This window comes from Ovis canadensis, chromosome 12 (assembly GCF_042477335.2).
Source record: "Ovis canadensis isolate MfBH-ARS-UI-01 breed Bighorn chromosome 12, ARS-UI_OviCan_v2, whole genome shotgun sequence".
In the NCBI taxonomy this organism is placed as follows: Eukaryota; Metazoa; Chordata; class Mammalia; order Artiodactyla; family Bovidae; genus Ovis; species Ovis canadensis.
Window position 1 is genome coordinate 53,887,289 of NC_091256.1, and position 23,726 is coordinate 53,911,014.

The 23,726-nt window shown below is 44.1% G+C and overlaps 1 protein-coding gene and 1 pseudogene across 4 annotated transcripts in view; one reads left to right on the forward strand and one right to left on the reverse strand.

Moving 5' to 3' along the window:
• The first annotated feature begins 519 nt into the window (after window positions 1–519).
• LOC138415889 (large ribosomal subunit protein eL39-like) lies at window positions 520–675 on the forward strand (annotated as a pseudogene).
• Window positions 676–7,499: 6,824 nt separating this feature from the next.
• The window catches only part of UBE4B (ubiquitination factor E4B), a 120,378-nt gene continuing 104,151 nt past the window's right edge, over window positions 7,500–23,726 (reverse strand). For all 4 annotated transcript variants that reach the window (XM_069545728.1, XM_069545729.1, XM_069545730.1 and 1 more), the window contains 5 exons: window positions 19,449–19,583; window positions 16,380–16,571; window positions 9,924–10,098; window positions 9,189–9,335; window positions 7,500–8,866 (listed from right to left, as the gene is read on the reverse strand). In XM_069545728.1, coding sequence (XP_069401829.1) covers window positions 8,805–8,866; window positions 9,189–9,335; window positions 9,924–10,098; window positions 16,380–16,571; window positions 19,449–19,583 — 711 coding nt within the window. In that variant the 3' untranslated portion in view covers window positions 7,500–8,804. The remainder of the gene's footprint in view (window positions 8,867–9,188; window positions 9,336–9,923; window positions 10,099–16,379; window positions 16,572–19,448; window positions 19,584–23,726) is intronic.

A 23,726-nucleotide genomic window follows, 5' to 3' on the forward strand; every position in this document is an offset into this window, starting at 1 on the left:
TTCACTTTCACTGGTTGGGGAGCTAAGTGAAAACACAGAGTCCTAACCACTGGACTGCCAAGGAAGTCCCCACGCACTGTTCTTAAATGTGACATTGGAATTTCTCCCATTGAAAGATGAGGTCTGTGTTGCCTCCCCAAAACCCAGGCAGGCCCGTGAAGGCAGCAGAAGTGTGTGACTTCTGAGACTGCTAGGTCATAAAAGACCAACTTTTTATCTGGTCCTCTTGGAGTGTTAGCTCTTAGAACCTAGAATGTGAAGATAAAAGTGCCAGAGAGGCCACGTGTAGGTCTTCCAGCCAACAGTCCCAGCTGGGTCCCAGCCAACAGCCAGATGTGAACAAGAAGAATTTGCAATGACCCCAGGCTCAGCCACTATGAATGCAATGGGCTGAGAGTCTCTGAGTGAGAACTGCTTTGCTGAGTCAGCACAGCCAGGACCATTACAGATGATCATTAAATCACAGCCACTCTCTTCTCTTCTCTGTCATCCTATGTGCAGTTGAATTTGCTCCTCTCCATGTCTTCTCACATGACTTTCAGGATCAAGTGACTCTTGGCCAAGAAACAAAACCAGCATAGTCCCATTCCTTACTGGGTTTGAATGAAAACTGGTAATAACATCAGGTACAACTCGAAGAGAAGGCAATGGAGAAGAACCAAGCTGGGTCTGTAAGGAGCCTTGCATGTGAAGTAGTACAAGCATATGTACCGCAGCGCTTTGAGAACAGCACTACTATCTCAATGGCTGGATGTGTTTTATTGGGAAAATAATTTTTCTCTTGGTGTCAGTGTTTCTGCACTACTGCTTTGGCTTAGTAATAAACGTGTGAGAGTTTCGTTGGGAAAAAAATAACTATTTTAAGCCATTGAATCTGTTTAGCACCAAGATTTAGGTCCTCAAAGTAGGTGAGATTGTACAGTGGAAGTGACAAATAGATTCAGGGATTAGATCTGATAGAGTACCTGAAGAACTATGGATGGAGGTTCATAACACTGTACAGGAGGCGATGATTAACATCATCCCCCCGAAAAAGAAATGCAAAAAGGCAAAATGGTTGTCTGAGGAGGCCTTACAAATCACTGAGAAAAGAAGAGAAGTGAAAGACAAAGGAGAAAAGGAAAGATATACCCATCTGAATGCAGAGTTCCAAATAATAGCAAGGAGATATAAAGCCTTCCTCAGTGATCAAAGCAAAGAACCAGAGGAAAACAATAGAATTGGAAAAACTAGAGATCTCTTCAACAAAATTAGAGATATCAAGGGAATATTTCATGCAAAGATGGTCACAATAAAGGACAGATACGGTATGGACCTAATAGACATAGACGATATTAAGAAGAGGTGGCGAGAATACACAAAACTAAACAAAAGAGATCTTAATGACCCAGATAACCACGGTGGTGTGATCACTCACCTAGAGCCAGACATCCTGGAGTGCGAAGTCAAGTGGGCCTTAGGAAGCATCACTAGGAACAAAGCTAGTGGAGGTGATGGAATTCCAGCTGAGCTATTTCAAATCCTAAAAGATGATGCTGTGAAAGTGCTGCACTCAATATGCCAGCAAATTTGGAGAACTTGATAGTGGCCATAGGCTTGGAAAAGATCAGTTTTCATTCCAATCCCAAAGAAAGGCAATGCCAAAGAATGTTTAAACTACCACATGATTGTATTCATTTCACACACTAGCAAAGTAATGCTCAAAATTCTCCAAGCTAGGCTTCAACAGCACGTGAACCAAGAACTTTCAGATGTTCAAGCTGGATTTAGAAAAGGCAGAGGAACCAGAGATCAAATTGCCAACATCCACTGGATCATAGAAAAAGTAAGAAAATTCCAGAAAAACATCTACTTCTGCTTCATTGACTATGCTAAAGCCTTTGACCATGTGGATCACAACAAATTGGGGAAAATGCTTAAAGAGATGGGACTAATTAGGACACTTTACCTGCCTCCTGAGAAATCTGTATGCAGGTCAAAAAGCAACAGTTAGCACTGGACATGGAACAATGGACCAGTTCCAAATTGGGAAAGGAGTACGTCAATGCTGTTTATTGTCACACTGCTTATTTAACTTATATGTAGAGTACATCATGCAAAATGCCAGGCTGGATGAAGCACAAGCTGGAATCAAGACTGCAGGGAGAAATATCAATAAATTCAGATATGCAGATGATACCACCCTCATGGCAGAAAGTGAAGAGGAACTAAAGAGCCTCTAGATGAAGGCGAAAGAGGAAAGTGAAAAAGTTAGCTTAAAACTCAACATTCAAAAAACAAAGATCATGGCATCTGATCACATCGCTTCATGGCAAATAAATGGGGACACAATGGAAACAGCGACAGACTTCATTTTCTTGGGCTCCAAAATCACTGCAGATGGTGACTTCAGCCATGAGAGTAAAAGACACTTGCTACTTGGAAGAAAAGCTATGATAAACCTAGTGTATGTTAGTTGCTCAGTCATGTTCGACTCTTTGCCACCCTATGGACTGTAGGCTGTCAGGCTCCTCTGTCCATGGAATTCTCCAGGCAAGAATACTGGAGTGGGTTGCCATTTCCTTCTCCAGAGCATCTTCCGGACTCAGGGATCAAACCCTGGTCGCCTGCATTTTAGGCTGATTCGTTACTGTTTGAGCCACTAGGGAAGCCAGGCAAACCTAGAGAGCATTTAAAAAAGCAGAGACATTACTGACAAAGGTCCATCTAGTCAAAGCTACGATTTTTCCAGTAGTTCTGTATGGATGTTAAGAGTTGGACCGTAAAGAAAGTTGAGGACCAAAGAATTGATGCTTTTGAACTGTGATGTTAGAGAAGACTCTTGAGAGTCTCTTGGATTGCAAGGAGATCAAACCAGTCAATTCTAAAGGAAATCAGTCCTAAATATTCATCAGAAGGACTGATGGTGAAGCTGAAGCTCCAATACTTTTGTCATCTGATATGAAGAGCCAGCTCATTAGAAAAGACCCTAAAGCTGGGAACAATTGAAGGCAGGAGGAAAAGGGGATGACAGAGGACGAGATGGTTGGATGGCATCACCGACTCAATGGACATGAGTTTGAGCAAGCTCCGGGAAGCCTGGCATGCTGCAGTCCATGTGGTTGCAAAGATTCAAACACAACTGAGCAACTGAACAACAATTCCGAGCCTTTAAGACATGAGGTGTCCAGTGTCACCAGTACAGAAGAGACGCTGGGGACACAAATTTAGGGGGTCAACAGTGAGTGAGTAGCTAGTATTGAAAGCTGTGAGATTAAAGTTATTTAACCATTTAAAATGCAGGTTGAGGACTTCCCTGGTGGTGCAGTGGTTAAGACACCACACTTCCACTGCAGGGGGCACAGGTTTGATCCCCTATGGTGGAGCTGAAGTCTTGGTTGCAGCCCCCAAAATAAATAAATTGATGAACTAAGTTGTGGACTTCTCTTAATTAAAATTTACATTCTTTTAAAAATAAAATGAGGGGTGAGTCTAGAGTTGACCCCAAGGCCAAAGCCCCTTCTGGAATGCTAGGCTGCTTCTCTATATCTCCTTGGCCATTATGAACTTGGACCATTCTGAAGTACAACTGGCCCTCTGTATATTTGGGTTCCACGTACAGATTCAACCAATCATGATTTGAAGAATCTAGAAAGTTCCAAAAGCAAAGTTTAAATTTGTACCACGCCATCAACCATTTAGGGCTTCCCTGGTGGCTCAGACGGTAAAGAATCTGTCCACAACGCATGAGACCCGGGTTCCATCCCTGGGTTGATAAGATCCCCTGGAGAAGGGAATGGCTACCCACATCAGTATTCTTGCCTGGAGAATCCCAAGGACAGAGGAGCCTGATGGGCTACAGTCCACGGGGTTCCAAAGAGTCGGACACAACTGAATGACTATCAACTATTTACATTGTATTTACAACTATTTATATTACATTAGATATTGTAAGTAATTTAGAGATGGTTTAAAGTACATGGGAAAATTATAAGCAAAGACTACGACATTTTATATAAGGAACTTGAGCATGTGCAGACTGTGGTATCTGCAGGGGTCCTGAAACCAAACCCCTAAAAATACTGATGGACCACTGTACTGCCACACAGGAGTGGTGAAGGGATCAGACCCGGAAGCCCAGATGGCCTTGATTCATACACCAGTTCCCTGACCCTTTATACAACTGTTGGTATTTTAATGAGTTAATATATATGAGGGTGGCTTGTACACAGAACATGATCATAAAACGCCCATTATTTATCAACCAAGGGTGGATTCCTTCAGCCCAGTGCCAGCTGACCCAATAATCAGGTTCATACTATGGCTGTTTCCTTCAATGAAACATATACATCACCATACGTAAAATGGATAGCCAGTGAGAGTTTGATGTATGATGCAGGGTACCCAAGTCCAGTGCTCTGTGACAGCCTGGAGGGAGGGGGGAGGGGAGATAAGGATGGAGGGGACACATGTATACCTATGGCCAATTCATATTGATGTATGGCAAAAACCATCACAATACTGTAAAGGAACCATACTCCAAATAAAACGAAACCCCCCCCCAAAACAAGCTTACCTATAGGGACTCCCCTTGTGGTTCGGTGGTTAAGAATTCACCTGCCGATGCAAGGGACACGGATTCGATCTGGTCTGGGAAGATCCAATTTACTGCAGAGCAACTAAGCTCCATGCGCCAAAGACTGAGCCTCCATGTGCAATTACGGAAGCTTGCACGCTCTAGAGCCCGTGCTCTGCAACAAGAGAAGCCACAGTAATGTGAAGCCCGTGAACCACTTAATGAAAGAGTAGCTCTCACTCACTCACTCTCCACTAGAGAAACTTTAGCCACTGTGGTAATGACGACCCAGTGCAGCCAAAAATCAATGAATAAATAGGGCCTATTTATCTTTCTATAGCACTTCAGTAACAACACTGTGAAGTGTACTATTTTACCAAACCCAAAGGTTACAAAATGTGAACAAAGTAACGTGCTTGGCTACTTTTTCCAAAAGATAATTCTATCAACTCCTCCTTTTAGAAACCCACAGGAGTGAGTCACAAAAGGAGTAAGAAGTTATTTTAATCTTTTTCTTTAGGATCATGTCTCTTCTGCTCATCTGATTCTCAAGTCCTCCTTCCTATTTGGCCTGCTTCCTTGTAAGGCAAGACCTATTGATACTTTTAAAATATTTTGTAGTTTAATATCTATAATGAACAGAATGCAGGCAATCCCAAGTTTCTATAAAACAGCAACCCTTACGCTAAAGACAGAAATCCCAAACATCTTCCTTCTAGAGACAGTAGAGGCAGGAGACATGCTGTATCCAAGAGAAGCTCCCTGAAACCTCCGAATTCTGAATTTTCAAAATGATGAATACATCTGAATGGGTAAAGCAGCACTGTATTACATCCATGGGAAGGAGTGGGGCACGCAAGTAACACGACAGAACCTGCACCTCTCAGGAGTTTATCATCTGGATGGGGAGAAGACAATAGCACACATTCACGAGATGGAGAAATAAAACTGACACAGATGTCAATATGCATCATAGTTGTATAGGCATAAGCGTATACAAACTTGGTTAAAAAATATAAACAGAATCATCTATATGGTGGGATTATGGGTGGTTTTGGCTTTCTTTTATATATGTTGTCTGAAATTGTTAATGTGAATCTATTTTTTAGAAAAAGTTTATTTAGTCCAAAAGTGGTAGAATCGTGGCTACAAGGACTGGTTGTCCAGCGGTTAAGACTCCACGTTTCCATTGCCGGGGCATGGGTTAAACCCTTGGTCAGAAAACTAAGATCCCACATGCTCCACAGGGCACGGCCAAAATAAAAGAAGTGATGAACAACTTTAACAACCAAAGGAAGATGAAACCTAACCCCAAAGTAAGGAAAACACAGAAGGGGATGATTTATGCTGCAATCCCCAGCAAAGCTTAAGAAATGTGAGCACTATTATTGAAGAAGTTCTACCAATTGGCATACAAAAAGTTAACCCAGATTCTCAGTCCACTCTATTAATACAGATAGATAAATAGCATTATGTGTTTGAGGAAATCCTGTAACATAAAAAAGATTAAACAAAGGCCAAAGGGAGAATTCCCTGGTGATGCGGTGGCTAAGACTGTACCCTCCCAAAGCAGGAGGTCCGGGTTTGATCCCTGCTCAGGGAACTAGATCTCACATGCTACAACTAAGACCTGGCACAGCCAAATAAATATTAAAAAACAAACGAAAAACAGAAAAACAAAAGCCAAAGGAACTTGGAAGAGAAACTACACAGTAATACAAAATTCCAAAAGCCACCACTAATATCATCAGAGGGATATGAGAAGCCATTTCACAAGATAGAACTGTTGTTGTTGTAAGGACATTGTTGTTCAGTCACTCAGTCGTGTCCGAATCTTTGTGACCCTATGGACTGTAGCACACCAGGCTTCCCCGTCCTTCACTAACTCCCAGTTTGCTCAAATTCATGTTCATTCAGTTGGTTATGACATCCAACCATCTGGTCCTCTGTCACTTCCTTCTCCTCCTGCCTTTAATCTTTCCCAACATTAGGGTCTTTTCTAATGAGTCGGCTCCTCACATCAGGTAGCCGAAGTACTGGAGCTTCAGCTTCAGCATCAGTCCTTCCAGTGAATATTCTGGGTTGATTTCCTTTAGGATTGACTGGTTTGATCTTTGTATTGTCCAAGGAACTCTCATGAACCTTCTTCAGTACAGTTCAAAAGCATCAATTCTTTGGCATTCAGCCTTCTTTATGATCCAACTCTCACATCATACATGACTACTGGAAAAACCACACCTTTGATTATACAGACCTTTGTTGGCAAAGTTATGTCTCTGCTTTTAAATACACTGTCTAGGTTTGTCATAGCTGTCCAAGGATAGACAAACAGGATAACATTAAAAGTGGCAGTGGGCGGGGGAGGCGGGGGGTGTGGGCGGCAAGGACTTTGGAGCCAGGACAACTGCTCTTCTCCTAACTGAACAGGTGACATTTGGCAAATGACCTAACCCCTCCACACCCCTCACTTTGATCTGCTGGAAAAAAACAAAGATGAGGGTATCATCTTAGAAAATGAAACCATCAACATATAGGCTTTGGCAGAGCTTGGCACACAGCAAATTTTGCAGAAATGTGTTCTCTTATTTCACAAGCTGTTAGGCAAAGTTTTATCAACTGTAGTACCTAAGATAATGTTCATGAGATGGTTAGCACAGGAGAAAAATTTTAAAGGTCAGTGAAAAGATATTTGCAATAGAGTAATCACCTGAGAACCAAAGAGACTGAACACTGCAAAGTCAACCTGCTCGAACAACCCGCTTGAACAAGCAAACAGTGGCACGAGAACCAACTGGAGCCCCAAGACTGACGCACTGGAGAGGTTTCTTTTAAAAATAGCAACTGGCTCTGGTAAAGATCATGCACCACATGTGAACACATTTGGCTCTTGCTCTTCACCCACCCCTTTGTTTTCCACAAAAAGAAGAGACTCAAAGAAGACGCCTTCTGAATGTGTATCACCATTTATTGTAGTTTGCGTTAGGAATTGAACAGAGGACATTGTCTGTGGAGTGGCAGGGGGAGAAAAAGGAAAAGGAAAAGAAAGTATGTTTTGTAGAATTCATTTTTTCAAAACACTTTATGGTTTCAAAATTCTCTTTTACCCCAAAGGAAATTCAAGAATTCAAGTATGGTAAGTGGGGAGCAATAATACAAAAAGTCTTTTATGTTTATGTGCGTGTGTGTGTGTGTCTGTGTGTGTGTTTTACAAGCAGACATACTTCCACATTTCTCGCACCCTTTTTTGCTTTGGTAAGGCCAAGCCCCACAGGACACATCCATACAAACAACCCTGCCTTGAACTCAGAGACTCAAGGGTTGAGGAATTTATTTACCCTCATAGAATAACTGTAGAGATTTAGAAATGTCACAGAGCATTAAAAGAAAAACCCAACGCCCCAACACCCAAACCATAAGACATGAAATCCTGATACACTTAAATGCTTCCTCTGCTGCAGCTGTTCCTCAGATTCCTGATAGTGGGCTTACTACAAGGACCAGAGCAATAAGATACTCTTCATTTTGTTTAGAATAATTAGAAAAAAAAAATTAAGGGACATTTCAAAAGAAAAAAAAATAAAAACTAAAATTCAAATTCTGAAAATATCTTGCCTCTTTTATTAATCATGTCATCTAACACCAATTAAAAAAACAAATACGTGAATATGATATAAAAATACGATCCCGGGATTAACACTTGTTGCAGGCACAGTTATCTCACAGAATATATGTTTGGAGGGCCAAGGAAAGGAGTTTATTTTTGTTTTTGCTTCACTTAAAAAAAAAATCCACAGCAGTGCAAGTAGGATCAGGAAGAGGGTAGGAGAGGGGAGATTCTTTAGCAGCAAAATGTCCAAGGTTCTCTAATCACAATCAAAATCAACGGATACTGGATTTAGTGGGGGGGAAAAAAAGATGAAAGGGATGCTGCCCAGACCCATTCGTCATCAATCACTAAAAGACTTCTGCTGCAAAAGCCCCGAATTGTGACATATGAAGGACGTGCTCTACTACACAAGCAATCATCAAGTGTGTCCTTCAAGCTTCTGACCACGTTTGTCACTTAAATATATGTACAGGAATTGGGCTCCTCCTCTTGTTCACGTCCTTTCAGGTCTCCACTGTTTGGTCGCTCTGGGTGGGCTCATGGTGTATTTTGCCTCCAATGTTCGAACAGCATGTGCACCATCGCTCCGGTTTGCCTCGCTGGCCCTGGCTGTTTCCAGCAGAAGGTGGGCAGGCAGGTGGTTTAGTGATCACTGTTCTGTTTCTCTCTCATCCAGGCGTGAATCTGTTCTTTCAGTTCTGGCACTGAGAAAAGAAAAGGAAAGAATTAATGCCCTGGATGGGCTTTTCTTGAGAGATGATGCCTGCAGTTCAGGATAAAGAAAGGGCATTTATACCCTCATGGAACTGAAGACTGACGAAGAGGACATGAACAGTAAAGACTGGAATTCTATAGTGAAAAAGAGAAAAGAATGTTTTGTGTCTTTTCCATTACAAGGTGTCAGAAACCATGGAGTGTTTGGATTTGCTAAATTTCCCCCTTTTGGTTACTCTCTGATACAGGATTTTTGGCCCCATTGCTCGGGACAGGTGTAGGCATTGTGGTTCAAGCTCTGCCCTCTTCTACCTGGTTCCAGCATGCTCTCTGTCAGCGTCTGTCGGTTGAAGGGGTCCGTGGGGGAGTTCAGCAAGTGCCGCAGGATGATGGAGCGGTCCATGATGGTGCCAGAGGGCAGTCGCACGGGGTCAGTCATCAGGGTGTCCATCAGAGGGTCTACAGAGACAAAGCAAAGCGAATTCTAATCAAACAATAGCACCTAAAACTGAAAAAGAATACAAAACAAAGTCCCTCCTATAAAGAATACAAAACAAAGTCCCTCCTACCAGTGAAAAATAGAGCAGCAACCAAATGGCCCAGACCAGGTCCCCAAGTTTAGAAGGAAATCAGCATTAGATAAAAGCACATACTTGGCCTTTTGCAGAGGGGAAAGTACCCTTTTGTCAGCTACTGGGAGGAAAGATTAGAGAAAAAAAGACAGTAAGACAGACACAGCAGCAAGCAGCGAAGGTGGCAGGCTAGAATCAACCCTTCCTCCTTGTATTCCTCACAATTATTCGAACATACGAATCCCTGCCTGCAAAGGCAAGGCTGACCTTAGAATTTCCAGGGCTGTTACCTGGTTTGAAATAAGGCTAAGGATTTTTTCCCCTTGTCATTTATAATATGAACTAAAATTAGGCAACGGTAATTTCAATTTCAGACCAAAAGTCTCAAAAAGCAAGCAGAGCACAGAACATCTTCTAATGTTACAGGTTTCACGTTAAATCAAAGAATTTGGTATAAGAAAGTGGCTCTACTCACCTCTGAACTCGTCTGGGGCATCACTGTAGTCAATTTCTGCACGTGCGTTCTTAGCCACAATCTCCTCTACTTTCTCGGCCAGAAGCTTGAACTTCTCTATCGCTATGGTGGATTTAATTCCCGCCTTCCGCATTTTTGAAATAACTTCTTCAAACAACTCTTTGCTGTAGGATCTCTGCAAACGAGGAAAGACAACGTGAGACGTAAATATAAATGGAAAAAAGAAACCTGCAGAAAATATCCAAAGTAGGCTCTGTTTTCTAAAAAAGCCCTAAAATTATAAGCATATATAAATATACTTTGACATGGCTATAAATACATAAAGCCTGGGGTAATCCAAACCAAACTGTACAAGGTCATTACTTCTGGAAGGGGCTTTAGGACTGAGGCAAATCAGAGGAACTAATTACTTTTACAGCAAACATGCATTTCTCTTAAAATTTTAATATTAAAAAGAAAAGGAAATCTAGTCTAGTTCAGTCGCCGTAAGGCACTCAGATGGTAAAGAATCCGCCTGCAATGTGGGAGACCTCGGCTTGATCCCTGGGCTGGGAAGATCCCCTGGAGGAAGGCATGGCAACCCACTCCAGTGTTCTTGCCTGAAGAATCCCCATGGACAGAGGAGCCTGGCAGGCTACAGTTCATGGGTCGCAAAGAGCTGCTGGACATGACTGAAGGACTATGCACAGCACACAGAGACCCAATACCCTGCAAGGGGAGGTAGATAGTTCAGTTCTTTTCCCTAAAGTAAACATGGTGAAAACAACCCAAACAGAGATCATAATCAACAGGAGCTTTCTCCCATTCTTTGATGGCTCTTTAAGATCTTTTAGTTTAATGCTATTAAATGTCAGAGGCTCTGCGGAGGGGAGCAGACAGGGATTATGCCTGTGAGAGTGGGAGGGATGACCTGCAGGGCAAGCCCCACCACAGATCCAGGTGACCCTGGGCTTCAAACCTGGCTTCACCATCTACCCACTGTGTGGTTTTAGGCAAGGCTCTAATTCTCCTTAGCCGCAGTCTCTTTGGGTGTAAAATGCTGGTAGTAACATCTACCCTACAGGTACCTAATTTATATCAATCACTGCCATTTCAAAAGAGCAAAGTATATCATTATTTGGCTTTTAGGCAAAAACACTGGCCACGTGCGACTTTAGTGATACAAAGATAGGCGGGGAATGATTAAATCAGTAACCTGTGATTTCTAAACGAGGATTCAAAAGAAAATACATCTGTGGGATGAATTCATCTTAGTACTTGCGTTTTCTCAGAATGCTGGATTCAAAGCCCTCAGTCTTCCTTCTATCCTTTTTTAAACTTCAGTTTCTAAATAAGTGCACATGCTCACTTTCTCTCTCCATACACACCGATGTCCCTTATTCAATCCATGTGGGAAAAGATCAAAGGACCAAGTGTTTTTCTTTTTGCCTGGGCCTAGCAATAACAGTGGGAGAAGGCAGTGGCACCCTACTCTAGTACTCTTGCCTGGAAAATCCCATGGACAGAGGAGCCTGGTAGGCTGCAGTCCATGGGGTTGCTAAGAGTCGGACATGACTGAACGACTTCACTTTCACTTTTCACTTTCATGCACTGGAGAAGGAAATGGCAATCCATTCCAGTGTTCTTGCCTGGAGAATCCCAGGGACAGGGGAGCCTGGTGGGCTGCCGTCTATGGGGTCGCATAGAGTTGGACACGACTGAAGCGACTTAGCAGTAGCAACAGCAATAATAGTTATAGTTTTCTGAAACTAAATTACTACTTTGAAGGTGAAAGTGAAGTCGCTCAGTCGTGTCTGACTCTTTGCGACCCCGTGGACTGTAACCTACTAGGCTTCTCCGTCCACGGGATTCTCCAGGCAAGAATACTGGAGTGGATTGTCATTTCCTTCTCCAGGGGATCTTCCTGACCCAGGGATCGAACCCAGGTCTCCCGCATTGGAGGCAGACGCTTTAACCTCTGAGCCACTAGCTTTAGTTCAACAGATACTTTATTTGGTATCTACTTACTACGAGCCAGGTAAGCCACCATCCCCATCCCCTACGGCTTCCTTGATAGCTCAATTAGTAAAGAATCTGCCTGCAATGCGGGAGACTGCAGTTTGATTTCTGGGTTGGGAGGATCTGCTGGAGAAGGGAACAGCTACCCACTCCAGTATTGTGGCGTGGAGAACTCCATGGACTGTACAGTCCATGGGGTCGCAAACAGTCGAACACGACTGAGTGATTTTCACGTCACAGGGAAATCAACGGCCAGAAGCTCACAGTCAGATGCTGAAAGGGCAAAAACGCACAGGGTGGCTGCTGCTGTCCACACTACTGTGATGATTCACCTTGAGTGCCTCAGTCCATCTGGTGTTCTTGAAAACATCACCCACTCTATTTCTCGAAAGAAATTTTGGATTTTCCTGGCAGTACAGTGATTAAACATTCTGTGCTCCCAATGTAGGGGATATGGGTGTAATCCCTGGTCGGGGAACTATGATCCCACATGCCACGCGGCACCCTCCCAAAAAAGATGATTGAGTTTTTAACTGACTGACTTGTGCCTGCTGTTGAGTCAACTTCTAAGCTATAGCAGTGGATAAACATTATCAGAAATCAAAGGGCACTTAAGATAAGGGGATATGGCATTCAGTGTCAAAGAGCAGCAGCATCAATTAATCAAACAAATATAGATTACTGAGCTGCTGCTTCAAGTTCAGCGTGGATGAGATGGAGAGGGAGCAAAGATGTTGTCCTTGACCTCAAGGATCGTACAGAATGAATACAAAATTAGATATAAAAATATCTGTAAGTCATGTATCTGATGTAGGTCTAGTATCCAGAAAGTATTAAAGAACTCACGCAGGATATATAAAGAACAAAATAGGAAGGATCCAATTTCAAAAATGGATAAAGGGGAATTTCCTGGTGGTCAAGTGTTTAGGACTCCATGCTTTCACTACCCAGGGCCTGGGTTCAATCCCTGATTGATGAACTAAGATCTCACAAGCCACTTGGTGCAGCTAAGGAGGAAAAAAAAAAAATGGATGAAGGACTTGAATATAGAGTTCTCCAAAAAAGATACACAAATGGCCAGGAAGCACTTGTCATTAGGGAAATGCAAATCAAAACTACATTGAAATAGCACTTCACTCCCACTAGGGTGTCTATTAAAAACAAAACAAAACAAAAAAACACCAGAAAATAGCAAGTGTTGGTGAGGATGTGGAGAAATTAGAACGCTCGTACACTTCTCGTGGGCTTGTGCGACTGTTAAACACAGAATTACCATATGACTCAGAAATTCTACTCCTAAGTATGTCCCAAAGAATTGAAAATAGGCATTCACACAAATACTCTGTCTGACTGCTTTGCAGCCCCATCAACTGTAGCCCACCAGGCTCCTTTGTCCATGGAATTCTCCAGGCCAGAACACCGGAGTGGGCAGACATTTCCTTCTTCGGGGGATCTTCCCGACCAAGGGATCAAACCCTGGTCTCCTACATTGTAGGCCAATTCTTCACAGTCTGAGCCACCAGGAGACATGGGTTCAATCTCTGGGCCAGCAGGATCCCTTAGCCACAGGGCAACTAAGCCCCATGTGTCGCAACCAACGAGCCTGCGCTCAACAGACCATGTGCTGCAACACGTTAAGTCCACGTGTCACTATGTTCCGCAGCAACAGAAGCCACTGAAATGAGAAGCCTGTGTACTGCAATGAGAGAGTAGCCCCTGCTCTCCACAACTAGTGAAAAGCCCGTGTGTGGCAGTGAAGACAGCTCAAAGCCAAAAATAAATAAATGTTAAAAAAAAAAAAAAAAGGAACTAGGTACTGATACATGTATAACACAGACGAACCTTGAAAACATGCTACATGAAGCCAGACACAAAAAGTTATATACATTGTATCATTCCACTTGTATGAAATATCCAGAATAGGCAAATAGACAAATATAAAAATAGGTAAAATAAAGACAGAAAGCAGTTTAGTGGTTGCTAGGGGCTGGGGTGAGATGGGATAGTGGCTACTGAATGGATACAAGACTTCCTTGCGGGAGTGATAGAATGTTCTGTAACTAGAGAGGGGAGGGTTGTCCAACACTGTGAATATAATAAATGCCACTGGATTGTACACTTCAACATGGTTCATTTTGTGTTATGTGACTTTCACCTCAATTAAAAAAAGGTGCATGGGAGAAGTGAGATTTCAGGTGGGCTCTTCACTGTCATTATTTTTTCACGAAGCATGGTGTTAACAGACAGTGCTCCAGGAGCGTCGGATTGCCATCCGTCTGTCCGGAAAGCACAGGGAGATGCAGCCCCGGACACAGCTCCCACGTCAGGCTAGGACCTCTCTTCTAGGCTCTCCAGACTCTGGGCACAGCTGCCCCCGCTTCCTCCCACCCTGGCCAGGGGCGCTCTGCTCAGACATGAGTGTAAAGCTCACGGCTCCTTGTACTGGTGTCTCCTGTCACCTGTCCTGGGCACCTGTCTTCCACCCGCTCTCATACGTGGAAGGCTCTCTGCTTCTTTTCTTGCTCGGCAGCCACTTTCTTCTTCCTTTTGTCTTCCCAGGAAAATAAGACACACCAGACGGAAGCAGAGCAAATCAACAGCACTGCCCCCAAAGCAGACAACAAAGTGCTACCACCTCCCTGGAGCCTTCCCGTCTCCCATCCTTCTGCCCCTCCCTGCCACTCAGACTCTCTTCCAAAACAATCCAGTTGGCAGGTCATTGGCTTACAGCCAACATAAATGGAAAGTGTCCAAAAATCAAGACAAACATCATACTGTACAACGCAGCAAAAAACCCACTTAAAAAGCGTTCTTCTCTCCATGGTGTCACCAGCACTTGTGTGGTTGTGTCAAGGGTCTGGAAGAACAGGGCTACTGAGACGTTCAAGCAGACCTGAGTGCCACCACCGGCCATCACCACAATCCACAGGTGTTACCAGGGAGTGTGGATGGTTTACTGGTCAACCAGGAAGGCAGTAGGAGGCACCCCTTTGGTTTTCACTGTCTCACGGGGTATGCTGCATTCATCCACACTGCAAACTTTGTGTTAAATTAATTTCTTGTGTTGTGGCGGCCACAGTAAAACCTACCAGGAGAAGAGGGAGCAGGCTAATGACCCTTTGGAGTCCCTGACTGTAAGAGTGGCAGAGTCCCTGGGGACTTCTCACACCTGACGTCTGCCTGGGCTGTGAGGCCCCGTTCTAGTCAGCCTGCTGCCCAAGGCAGATGCCCTGAGCTCACATGGTGAGCGTTTCCATTTCCTGTCCCTCCTAAGACTACCATTTATCTTCTATTTCTCAATATACGCAGTATTATACAGTCGCAGACGGGAGAATCATTTTAGCATCTCCTCAAAATAACTGCAAACACCTAACCTGTTCCTTTACCACTACTTTTTTCCGGAAAAATTGCTTTAGACATATGTATTTTTTTTCCATTGCAGGGATGTAGGAGATGCAGGATCGATCCCTGGTTAGGGAACTAAGATCCCACATGCCATGCAGGGCAGCCAGTAAATAAATAAATAAACAACAACAACAAACCTTCTGGAATTCCTAGTGACAGTTACCCTGAGAGGTGAGTAATATCTGGAAAAACAATGTGAACAAAGATGGAAAGATGGAAACGAACACGGAACGTTGGGGCATTTTAAGCAGAGAGCAGAGAAGTTGAGGACAGGGACTCAGGGCAGACACTGGGGAGGAGCCCTGTCTCTGCCCCATGCTAACCGTGTGGCTCTCTAACCTCTGTGTGCCTCCGAGGGCACGAGGAATCCAAGGGAACCTGTATCGCAGGATTTTGTGAGAGTCACAAGTGAAAACATGAAAGGTGGTTAAACCCTGACATGTGGTTAATAACCATTAGTTACTAAGGTGCTGAAGGTGCTGCAGGACAGAGGGATGTGGAGCGAGAAGCCCTGTAGGGGATTCTGAAAAATTAAAAATCAAGGCTGGACTGGGGTTGCTGGGACTAAATTGGAAGCTGTGGAAATGAAAACCACAAAATGGATGTGATCACGAGGACCCAAGGAATAAGGGAGGGAAGGATGTAAAAACAACAAACAAGGTCTGAAACCTGGAACCACAGAATTAACAGCAGCACTGAAGCTAAAGAGACTCCCTGAGAAAACAGGGTTTCTTTTGAGCTTAAGAGATTTGTCAAGCAAGGCCCTTAACATGACGGGTTGCAAACTCAACTGGAAACGGATCTGAGAGCCAAATCCGCTCTTTACATCCAAAGCAAAATAACCCGTTCATCTCCATTTACACCAGACAAGTTTCCCTTGCCGCTGTGGCTGTTATTTGTTTACATCCTAAAAACTTTCAAAGCTACATTTTGCTAAGTGTCCCCTTCCTTGATTTCCAGTGGGGAAAATCCAGAAACAGAGGGATGTGCACAGAGTCTGCCAGAACATCCACAAGGAAGCAAACTCAAGTCGCCCACCCCCCAGGCACCGACCTGGTCGTCAGCGATGGCTTTAGCGAACCGGGCACAGTCCAGCTGCAAGTAAATATCGGTCAGTTGGTCCAACAGCTTCTTTGGTTCAAAGCCATATTTCTCGGGGTTTTCAACTTTCAGGTCACGGCACTTCGGGCCACAGAGTTGCTGAAGATTGAAGTTCAGCATCGCGGCCAATCGGGGTCCAAGTTCCTAGGGAATCACAGGATAATGGGACAAGTCAAGCTGTCAAGCCAAATAAGGAGGACCAAACACTCCCCTTTCAGCGACTTCAGGGCCAGGAATTGGCAGGATAGGCATTCAAAGAATCCCTTACCTGTGCTACATCATATAAGCTGAAGAAGGACATTCCATTCAGCCTTCTCTTTACTCTCCATTTCTAAGCCAACAATTCTAATGCTTAATAGAATGCTGCAGCCTGATGAAATATTTATAAATACCAAAAAAAGCAACCTTTTCTTTAAATTCATGTTTTTAATTATAAAAACAATCACTTTGAATTTGCTGAGAAACAAGTCACAAAAGTTTGTGTCTGCTCTTTCAGCCATCATTTTAGGTATTATCTTTTTATAAATTTCAAATGTTCCTGGCAGTTTAGACAATATGCACCATTCCCATTTATCAGATGCAAAGAGCAGAGAAATATAAAAGAGAAGATAAAATCTGTCTTGAATAGTTTTAAAATCAAGCTGGTGAAACAAAACAAATGAAACAACTAGAAGATAAGTATGAAGTAACCTGCTATAACCCCACTGGATGATACAGCACTACTGTAAGTGGGCATGCACTGCTTTAAGGAAACCTGAGAGGGGAAAATCTCACTTTGAGAGTATTAAACAGTGGCCATGAGTCTTGAAGGCTTCTCTTTAAGGAACAAGGTTTTCATTAAATTTAATGACGGGATCTATACAAATTCAACTTAAACTTGGCTTTTAAAGGACCTACTCTTGCATAAAGAAAAGTACTCTGTATTTTTTGTTTGATAAATATATATTCTTTAATCTACTATTCTCTATTGAAGTATGATGGAATGTCATCCCTTGGGTTAAGATGAATATATCCATGCTATTATTCTACAAACACTATCATTTTTGATCCACAATTTCCAAATATTTTATGTCTTGATGCTACTGCTAAGTCGCTTCAGTCGTGTCCGACTGTGTGTGACCCCATAGATGGCAGCCCACCAGGCTCCCCCGTCCCAGGGATTCTCCAGACAAGAACACTGGAGTGGGTTGCTATTTCCTTCTCCAATGCATGAAAGTGAAAAGGGAAAGTAAAGTTGCTCAGTCGTGTCCGACTCTTAGTGATCCCATGGACTGCAGCCTACCAGGCTCCTCCGTCCATGGGATTTTCCAGGCAAGAGTACTGGAGTGGGGTGCCATAACTTTTAAATTATTAAAAAAAATTTTAATTGGAGGATAATTGCTTTACAACGCTGTGTCAGTTTCTGCTGTACAACATGAATCAGCTATACATATACATACATCCTCTTCCTCTTGCGCCTCCTTCCCCCACCGTATTCTATATTTAATTATTAACAAACTGTGAGATAAAAGAGTGATTAAGAATAGAATATAACTGGTCATTTTTCTTTCTGAAGTGGGAGAGTTTTGTGTTGACCAGCCAAGAAGGTGAAAAGAGTATAGCAAAGGAAAAAGAAAGATGATGGCAGGCAGAGGCAAAGACTGGGGGCAGAGACCATGACCTCTGTGTGTGGACAGCTCCGACCAGTGAGCAGATCTTGAAAAAAATTAATTTTAATTGACATGAAAATATTAGACTTAGTTTTCAATAATTTCCTTTAAAAATGAAGAATTTGGAGCTAACAGAAGGCTTTATGATAATTTAGTCTCAAATGATATCTTTAAATATTTCTTTTTATTTATTTGTCTGTTTGGGTGTGTGGGGTCTTAGCTGTGGCACAAGGGATCTTCGATATTCGTTGAGGCATGTGAACTCTTAGTTCGGGCATGGGGGATCCAGTTCCCTGACCGGTCTCTCTGCATCAGGAGCTCGGAATCTTGGCCACCAGACCACCGGGGAAGTCCCTCGAATAATTTTTACAGTTTCCGACCCTCTGAACAATCACATGGCCCTGCCTTTGGAGCACCTGAACATAAAATACAACATGACTTAGAGCAGGGACTGGCAAATTCCGGGCTGTAAGACAAATCTGGCCTGATGCCTCAGTTGAGGCAGTCATTGGAACACAGCAACAGTAGAGTTAGTAGCTGAGACAGACTGTGTGGCCCACAACATATAAACTATTCACTGTCTGGCCTTTACAGAAAAAGTTTATAGAAACTCCATTTGCAAGGCTTTAAGGGAAGCAAGTGTCTGAAGTACCTTGTCTAAATGAGTTGCCATGTTCTTATGCTTTTAATGATGCACTGTTTGCTTCATGTTCTGCTGCTCCTGTGCTGACATCTATTTATGAAAAGACATGAAATGGAAAGCGGACAGGGGAGGGGGCCCATCTCGTGAGCTGCTCCCAGGCCAGAGTGTGGTGATAATCCTGAAGGTAAGCGTAAACAGGGAGGGGACTTTCCTGAGGTCCAGTGGCTGAGGCTGTGTTTCCATGCCAGGGGGCATGGGTTTGTTCCCTGGGGATCTAAGATCCCACATGCTGTGCTGTGCATCCAACTTTGACTTCTTGAATGTAACAAAGCTACACTGAAGAGAACCAAAGATCTTACACACTGTCGATTATTTCTACTTAATAAACTCTAATTTCCAATTGATGTCACTTTATACTTTTTTTATAAATAAAACACAGGAACCAATAATGATAAAAATATGTCACAGCTTCAACATTAATAATCCAATGTGCTGTCTCAGCAGAAAGTGAATTAGAAGTGACCGCCTGCAGACTTCAGTGTATCAGTAGAGTGCTGGGCGTTTCAATCAGCATAACTGGGAACAAACTCAGTGACAGAATCTAACTGATCTGTGACTGTGATGCTAAAACACCCAGAATTTCAATGACGATTATATTTAGTTCTAAGTTGATAGGCTCTGAATGTTGAATCCAACAGACAAAACAAATACCCCGAAGGTTCTACTCACGGGTCTCAGGAACGGCTTCTGGACCTGCTTGGTGAGGATATGGAACATGTCCACCGTCTCCGTCGCCAGGGCAAGATAGGAGCGTGAAACGCGCTCGTCCTGAGCGAGCTGGGACTGGCGAGCCTGCTGCTGATCCTGGGGAACAGTGAACAGATGCCAGACACATCTCAGTACTAGTCACCAGCTCACCAAGCTCCAAGTGCAAGGGAAAAACACAGTCAGCTCATTACTAGGGAAGTGTGTTACACAGCCAACAGACTTGGAGAATCATAGAACCACCTGTACGGCAAATGTTCCAGATTACTGACGTTTATTCCTTTTGCATCAGACATTCTTAGGACTTTGAAGAAGGCGACCCTGGCACATGATTTAATGTACACAAGACTCAGTTTTCTCAATGACAAAAAGAAGTTGCCATCAACCTCTATGCAGGATGAAATAAGTGATGTTGTACTTGATACACACTGGGGCCTAATAAAGGACATGCATTGTCCTTAATAACAACCTTCACTTAGTCACCATTATTTTGAAAACATGAGATCTGTTAGGTTCTGACACTGAAGTCTGTAGATTTTGCCATGACACCAAGGGCCTGGAGATGGCTAAGCTTTTGAACCATGTCTTTCCACACCGGTCGGGCTGTCAACCTTTGCCACTGTCAGCGTGCTTGCCTCAGGCTCCATCCTCCTCCTCCTACTCTGACAAGAGGCTGGAACATGAGATAACAAGGTGGATTTGACTCATGGGTAAAGTAAGATGGAGCAGAGAAGGCTCTGCAAGAATAAAACATAGAAATATCAGGATGGGTTTATATTCTTACAGTTGCTCAGAGGCCAGCTCACTTTGTGTTGGGGGAGGGAAAATAGCTGCAACAGCTGATGGAGCCACACCTGTACACCCTGGGAAAGTGCCTGCAGGAGAACCTGCATCATTGTTGCATGACCTGCCCAGGGCCCTCTGGACAGGACCAAAAAGGTAAAGCAGGGGGATTGGAGGAACAGCAGAGTGAGAACCACCTTAGTGTGTGTCTGGCTCTCTTGCTCATTTATCAATCACAGGCCAGGCCTCTGTTAGGGGATGGAGCACAGAATACGACCAAGAAGGCTCCCTACCTCATGGAGCTTAGATTCCAGTTAGAGAGACAAGCAATAAACAGACACTCGCCCAAACAGATGCCTAATATGTCTGATAATGATTAAGAAAAATAAAGCAGGATAGCAAGGAGGAAGAATGTGCTGGGGTCAGGGTGCTACTCTGGAAAAGGTAGTCAGGGAAGGCCTCTCTGAGGAGGTGACATTTAAGAAGGTAGCTAAAGGAAATGAGTCAGCAAAAATCCAGGGTAAAAGCACTCCAGGTGGAGGTGCAAAGGCCCTGCTGGTTGGGGGAGAAGCAAGGAGGCAGGCGTAGCCTGGGAAGAGGAGTGAAGGGACAAGGGTAGGGCCGATAGTGCATGCCCAGGGAGAACTCGGGAAGCCTGGAAGGGCTCTGAGCAGAGCGGCGATGCGAAGTTGACCGAGGGCGTCCCCGGTGGTCCAGTGGTGGAGACTCTGCACTTAAATCCAGGAGGCACAGGTCTGGTTCCTGGTTGGGGAACTAAGATTTACACACGCCGCAAGGCACGGCTGAAGGGGAAAAAAAAGAAGCCAACTGAGATTTTAACACCATCCTTCTGGAGTGGGCATCAGCAAGGGTGAGGGCTGAGAGGCCACAGGGGAGTCTTCTCCAGGTAAGAGACGGTAGTGGTCTAGAGGAAGAGGAAAGAGGTCAGGCAATGAATATATTTTGAGATAGAGCCTAGCGGCATTTGCTGAGACAGCAAGAGGAATCGAAGAAGATTCCACAGGTGCTGAGCCAGAGCACTGAGTAGAATGCAGTCCTCATTTTCTGAGACAGGGCAGAGAAGATCCAGAAGACAACTTCTGGACACAAGTGGAGATCCTATTAGGACCCCGGGCAGAGGCAAGTCAACAGCTGGTTACATAAGCCTGAATCAACTTATATAAGCCTGAATCAAGAGTGAGCCGAGCTTGGGAGGCACATTTTGGAGTCTTTAGAATACAGACAGTTAAAGCCTTGTAATAGATGAGATCGGCCTGTAGCTGTTTTCAACTAGGGGCATCAGGTACTGTGTGGGAGTATTTCTGGTTGCCTGATAACTGGAAGTAGGAGGGACACATCACTGGCATTGAATGGGCATGAGCTGGAGATGCCCTGCAGCATCTGGAACAGTCTCTCCTGACTAAGAATTACTCTTACGTCAAAACTCCAACCAGCACCCTCACCAAGGAACACACGACCTAGGGAAAGTCGTGTGTGGAAAGAGAAGAGAAGACAATTGAGGTCTGAGCACTGGGGAGGAGCAGGCAGGGAGAGGGGAGGCAGGAAGTGATTTCAAAGCCAAGTAGAACCGATTTCTGAAATAGCATTCGTCAGGGATTATTTATGCCCTTTCCCCATCCATTAGCACAGGAAAAAATCAATAGTGTGTGCTCAGTTGCCTCATAAACAAAAGCTCTTATGATAAGCACTGGCCTTGGACAAGACAATGTGCTGCAGAGCCACATCCCAACATCGACAGCGTAAGCTGGTCCAGCAATGGCATCATGAGCGACATCAAGTGGGCATCACAGGAGCGGAGAGAAAGGTGAGACTTTGCCGCTCCCCTAATGAGGAGCCCACTATGAGGGAGTATTTGGACAAGACCTCTTTCAAAGGATGGGTAAGAGTTTAATACCTAACAGCAGAAAGTACAGCATTTTGGACAGGAGTGTCTCAAGGCAAATAAAACCAGGGAAGCTGCACATCCTGAGCGCATTCTCCGGGCTGGTCCTGAACCAGTCCTTGCCATCCACCATCTCTCCTCACAGTTTTCCTTAAGGAAGGCACCACCTCTGACTCACGGGCCAGGAAACAGAGACGATGAACTCAATGAGTGGCAGTGCCAGTGGTCAAACCCAGGTGCCCTGGATTCCAAAGCTGGGGCTCTTTCAACTAGAGCTCATCAGTCTCCCTGGCACATTCAGCAAGGACTGGGGGACCGGGCCAGATTGGAGTCGAAGGACTGGTAAGCTTCGGAGGATGGCTTAGAGCCACTTGGGGCTGTGGAGGCTCAGGCGCAGGGCTGACTGCAGCCTGTGTGAAACAGAGAGCAGAGGAGGAAGGTTTTGGAGGCCCCAGAGCAAGACAGTTTAAGGTGTGTTTAAAAATGAATATGAGAGTGATGAGAAGGACAAAGTATATCTAGAGGGTGGAAAAAGACGACAACCGCTGCATTCTCTCACGAATACAATTAGAGGGGCTTGAGGAGCATGTTGGCATGGACTCCAGACAAATCCACAAATCATGGACTCTGGGTGAAGCCCCCCAAAAGGGTGAAGTCTGTAGTTGAAGCACTTTGGCTAGAGTAAGACATAGAATTTTTATCAAAGCTGTGAGAATACTTGGAATGAAAACCTTCCTTAATGTGCTTCAACACTCGACGTTTGAGGACAGAGGGGCATGGTGGACTGTAGTCACAGGGACGCAGAGTCGGAAACGACAGAGCGACTGAACCACCACAAGACAGTGTTGTCTCTACGCCTTCAGAACCTCAGTAGCTTTTTCATTTTGAGAATGCTGCTTACAGTCAAGAAAAAGTAGCTCTCCCTACTTTCTGGAAAGCAGTTCTGATTTTGAATCTAACAAGACCAGGAGCAGAAATAGCCAATATATGAGGCAACCGATAACTGTCAAGGGCCTAGTAACTGACCAGAGAACCACCTAAACGACTGCAATAAATGTCAGGAGACGGTAGTAGGCGGCCGCCAGCACAGCAAGCATTTCTCATGGAACCTGGCAAGACAAGCCTCTTTTCTATTTATAACTGAACGTAAAAAAAGCAAGATCTATTGAAAGGAAAAACACTCTATCAGAGTCCTTCAGGGTTGTTCACACAGTTGTCTACAGAAGATCAAATCAAATTCTTTTCTAGCAGACAGAATTCTAGAGATTTATTCCCTAGTTACTTTCCTAAATATTCATCAACATATTCAAACAACAAAAGCTCTTCTCCCTAAAAAGCCCTTTACAGTTAAAAAGGCAGAGGAAGTTTCCAGGACACATTCTGAAAGACTTCTCGGCTCACTGTCTGGCTTTAAGTCATGTCTTAAGGTCTCTCCCACTCAAAACCCATGCTCGAATTTCCCAAAAGCCCACAGGAGGGAGATAGCAAGTGCTGGCCAGCCAGTTGCATGTAAGCCTTGAGACCCGCAGAGGCAGCCGTCTGCGCGGGGCTCCGCC